Here is a 4987-nt window from a genome sequence, read left to right as displayed (position 1 = left end):
GCGGGGGCTTTTCGTTTTATGTTGTGAATGCATGGGCGCGTCTCTGGAATGTGTCTGTTAAAGTATACATTGCGTTCCTCTTTGTATGCACTCAAATTTAAATTTCTGAGCTTTTTCCAAGCAAGAGATGATGATTAACAGCTTTCCACCATTATTAGGCCTGTTTCTTAAAGCTGCAGCTTACTATCAAAGTAAACAAATACTTTCTGAAACACAATTGCTAGTTTTTATGTCATTTGGCCAGAGGGGCCGATGGCGCGATATGGCAGCCTCGTTTCTGTCAGTCTGCCCCAGGGCAGCTGTGGCTACAACTGTAGCTTGCCTCCACCAGTGTGTGAATGTGACAGTGAATGAATAGTGGAATTGTACAGCGCTTTGAGGGCCCCGAAAAGCGCTATATAAATGCAATCCATTATTATTATTATTTGCTAATATTTGAAGCAACACATCACTGTTATATAACACAATCTGTTGGCTTCTGTTGCATATCCGTTTGATGCAGAAAGTTTCCATACGGTACGTAAATCCAATTTCAGTGTTCACCAGGATCTACTTCCGCATGGGAGGAAGAAGCTTCTCTCAAGTCTCCTTTGTCGTTGTTGTGGGAGTCGCCGGCCACTGAGCTTTCAAGTACAATTTTTAGACGTTTTTGCATCCCGAGCAAAAGGCTGAAACTACAGTCAGGTGTGTAAAGACATTTAGCACAATGAATGTGTTTGGATGTTACTTTTACAGGTGACTGTTGAAATGGGAAATTTTGCTAAGGTGCTGTTGTCAACAGAATTGAAGTTGACAGTAACTGTAATTACTTCTTCCACCCAGCTATTAAAATATCCCCAGCTATTGTGACTAGCATGAAGTGCGCGCACACACACACTTCATGCTGGTGAGCAACACCGAATGTAAACAGTTTGCTTGCCAGAAACCTCCACAGGGCACCTTTAGGTTATGTAGAAAATAGCAACAAATATATGACACCTCTCCAGCACAGTGGTTCTCAAACAGTGACAAAAGGTGTGCACTGAATAAAGTTTTGATAAAGCTTATTCATTCAAGACAAAATTTGTTATACATCCTGATTGTAAATTAAAATAAACGTAGCACATTTATTATTATTCTGCTTCAGGTTTCTTCCTATTAAAAGGTGTTTTTCCTTCCCACGGTCTCTAAGTGTTTGTTCATATAGGGTCGTTTGATTGTTGGGTCTTTACCTTACAATAAAACCACCTTGAGGAGAATGCTGTTGTGATTTGGTGCTAAATAAATAAAACTGCATTGAATTTAACCGAATCATTCAATTCTGCATTAAACCCTTCATCTTATTTTGGTGTGCTAACTTCCAGGTTGTTCCCTGCAGCCAATTTTGTGAACCACTTCCACTCCCCCCAAGTAGGCGTTAAAATAACTGAGTTCAACACAAATGCATAAACTGTATTGTTAACTATGAACTTTACTCAATGCAATATTCCCAGATGTGTTTTTTTTTATAAGAGCAAGCAATTGTAAACATTGGAAATGGTAGAACAAGCAGACTGCTGACACCAACAGAGAGACTTTTCCAAATCTGGAGCTATGACATTGTCCACAGTGTATGATATCATCCTGTCAGGATGTGACGACAAAAAATAATAATAATAATAAAATGTAAGAAAAACCCAAATCAAAACATCCCCCTTTTTGTAAAATCTAGCCGTAGCACTACTGCTGTTCTGATCACACCTCTACCTATGGCACAAGAATCCAATCCAGTGATTGTCTCTGACACGTCTCAAATATTAACATTAGCAGTCAACTTCTTTTTTTCTTCTTTTTTAATCAGTTGGATTTTTTAACCCTTCCTTTAACTAGTTTCACTTTTACAGACAGTATGAAGACTGGAAAACAGATTTTTTTTCTTTTGAACATTCAAAAAATATCCCCAAAACATCCACTTTGAAGTGTCATCATAACAAGATACATGAATTATACAGTAGCTTCTTTTTTTCCTCTGAAAGTTGCAGCTTTGAGTCAATTGTTCTTAGACGTTGCAGTGTCGAGGTCTAAGGTCCCGTCTGGTGTTCCGGTAAAAAAGAAGTGGTCCTTTTCAACGGAGCTGCAATTGCTCGACTGACGGTACATTCCAAATGCGGCCGATGTAGATCCAGGAACATGGACTTAAAGTAAAGCTTTATTTCCACAAAATAAGGAAATGGCACTCTATGCAAAATTAACATTAAATTAAATGGTCTTTGGTGGTGAGGATGTTTTCACAGTCTGGAGTGTGTCAGTAGTGATTTGCTCAAGTCCTTGGCCTCCCCGGCTGTTCTCACTCTCTCGTAACCTAGAACTGACATGGAGTGGTGGCAGTAGTCTTCCACTTGTTTGATCTGTTGGATGCTGAGCACTGTTCTCCATGCACTTGCAGCTTGTGTGGCATTCCTGGAGGAGACTATAAATGGCTTAGATGAGGAACTGGAGCCACTGGTCATGTTCAAAGCAAACATCTCAATGTCATGGTTGGTAGTGAGGTTGGCAAAGCGGTAGACGCTCCTCAGGGTCTTAACTGGGTTTTCGACCAGGTCTTCGTAACGTACGGCCATGTACTTCCCCTTCAGCCAGCTGGGTGGATTTAAGGCAGTCCTCAAAGTCCTGGAGGTACGGTCGCAGATCACCTCCATGGCTCCAATGGAGTGGTAGTCTGAGCCATCCTTCTTGTTAGCTTTGTGCCCGGGGTCCACGAAAGGTATCCGCCGAAGTTTGGGGTCTCTGCTGCGGACCACCTGTAAATTCTCCCGTATCAGGCCGTGTCTGGATTTGATCCTGGAGTTGGCTACTGCCCGTGGGTCTCTAACCAAGTGTATCACCTTCAAATCCAAGGACGGATCCTCCATGAGCGGGGCCAGCACATTTACATCCAATATGCGGACCCCTTTAATGACTATGGTGCTATATTTCAGGCACTCTTCCTCCAACAGTCTAAGGCTTTGAGGGGGACACTTTTTACACACCTTATCATCCACCATCCCCACCACCTCCTTCCTATAGGCTGAGCAGAGGGGATATGAGCACACCACTTTATTGAGGGTGGCCCCAAACAGTCCGAGGGAGGTGAAATTCTTACCTCCCGGGCTGTTGTAAAGTTGGAAAACAGACAGATCACAGCGGTATAAGGAGCTAAGCATGTCCCTGGCCGCCCCTTGCAATGACACGGCATCACCGGGGTACAGTTTCTGCCAGATGTGCCACATTGGCTCATACAAGAAGAACACATCTGCATTTTGATTAAACAGCTCCCCAAAAAAGGAAGAGCCTGACCTCCAGGTGGTCAGCACATAGATAAGCTGCCTCTTCTTAGCCAGCGAGGGTCTGTACAGGAAGCGAATGTCAGATCTGCTCTGATAAGTGGTGCTCCTCATCTGATGATTACACTGCTGCGGCTCCTTAGTCCATTTATAATTAGCCAAGTTAAGCATAGTGAGCACGAGCAGTAACAAATAGGCCATAAATAACACAATCCTCTTCCTGCGTAGCACTTTCATCACGATCCCAGGCTGTGCTATTATCTTGGTATGATTCCTGTATGTTTTAAGCTTCCTTCCAAAGCCTGCATCCTTCTCCCAAGGCGCTGTCAACTTCAGTGGTTGATGATATTGTTTGCCTCGCATCTGTACCCTCGGAGAGTGGCTCTCACCGCTGGACGAAGCTCCTTACATTGACTGTGCACCAACACGCTCGGTAGTGTGTTTATGGGCTGCACCGGGAATTAAGTAATGTATTCGGCACCAGTTCGACAGCCACTAAACGATATAGCTTTTTCACTGCACTGCGCAATGTTCGTCATAGAAATGGCAGAAGAGAGGAGCGTTAAAGTTGTCCATATCAGGCTTTGCAGTGATTCTGTGTTTGGCCCGCGTTCAAAACAAAAACCAAGAAGCCTTCAGCATTGTAACAGACGCCCAGTTTGAGCACGTTCAGCGGAAGCATCCTCGCGCAGTTACCAGCTGGAACATCCTCAGAAATGCGGTGGATTCGGGCGTCGGTCACGATTCCGCGCGACGGGCCGGATCCTCTAAATTACTCCGCAGCTGCCATGATGGAGCAGAGAAACGCTTTTATCCGCAGTTAGGGCTCTTACACGTTTCTCCGTCTCGTTCTTCTGCTCGTCCAACTAATACAAACTGGGCCGATTCAATCAGAATAGCAGGACCAAGACCCGCCCTCCGAGAGAGCGCATTGGAGCGCGACGAGTCGACGCTCGTCAGCCAGCTTACGTCATTGGACCTGCTGCGAGCCTGTCACGTTAATGGTGGCTCCGACAGATCACAGCAACGGTAGATGAGGAGGGCATGGGGGATGGATGGTGGTGGTGCTGTTGTTATGTTTAGGTGAAGTCCACCTCACATTGTCTGAACCGTACTCTAGCCTCTCGTTTGTACACATCTAAAAGCGATTAGCAGTTTTCTGTTTTGTTTTTTGTTCCGTTTTTTCAATATACAACCTATTTTTACTATTTCTTTAATAAAAGTGTTAAGGCCGTGATTGTATTCCAAAGCCGGCCTTTACTTTTCCTTTTACGCACGTCCTCCTCATCGTGTGTGACTGCAAGAGAGAATCAATATTTCAGATTAAATGTATTAGCCCCCCCTCACGACAGCCACAAGAGGGTAGCCTGGGGTTTGTCTTAAAAGCAGCAAAGAAAAACCCTGTTTCATTACAAAAGAGCTATGCACATACCACCGAATCTAATTTTTCAAAAATAGAAACTCTTGAATTTTAAACTGATCTGAGAGTGATGGCCTACAGCATGATAGTAGAGGATGTAATAATTTTTCATTGGACGTGATAGAAACACTCAGCGGCAGTGACAAGCACTCCTCTCAAGTGGAATCAGCTGAAATGGGACATTTGACAGCTGTTCCCCAGGAACTGGAAAGGCCATGATGTTGTATGAAGGGAAACACATGCTCTGCAGATTGAAAATCATCTTTCCTAAGAGGCTTGCCTGTGC

General features: G+C 44.1%; 1 protein-coding gene across 1 annotated transcript; it reads right to left on the bottom strand.

Moving 5' to 3' along the window:
* Window positions 1-1427: 1427 nt before the first annotated feature.
* Window positions 1428-4187, bottom strand: chst2b (carbohydrate (N-acetylglucosamine-6-O) sulfotransferase 2b). The gene has a single exon (XM_085468277.1). It carries the CDS (start codon window positions 3642-3644, stop codon window positions 2247-2249), a length of 1398 nt encoding a protein of 465 aa, XP_085324403.1. The 5' UTR covers window positions 3645-4187; the 3' UTR covers window positions 1428-2246.
* Window positions 4188-4987: the final 800 nt, after the last annotated feature.

This window comes from Copadichromis virginalis, linkage group LG9 (genome assembly GCF_057382275.1).
Source record: "Copadichromis virginalis isolate Kocher_CV1m ecotype Utaka linkage group LG9, C_Virginalis_male_GT1.1, whole genome shotgun sequence".
NCBI lineage: Eukaryota > Metazoa > Chordata > Actinopteri > Cichliformes > Cichlidae > Copadichromis > Copadichromis virginalis.
Note: the sequence above shows the minus strand (reverse complement) of the source record. Positions and strands in the feature narration are given on the sequence as shown.

Excerpts from the sequence above, each read along its gene's own strand:
- chst2b (XM_085468277.1), bottom strand. The coding sequence starts at position 3,644 with ATGCGAGGCAAACAATATCATCAACCACTGAAGTTGACAGCGCCTTGG.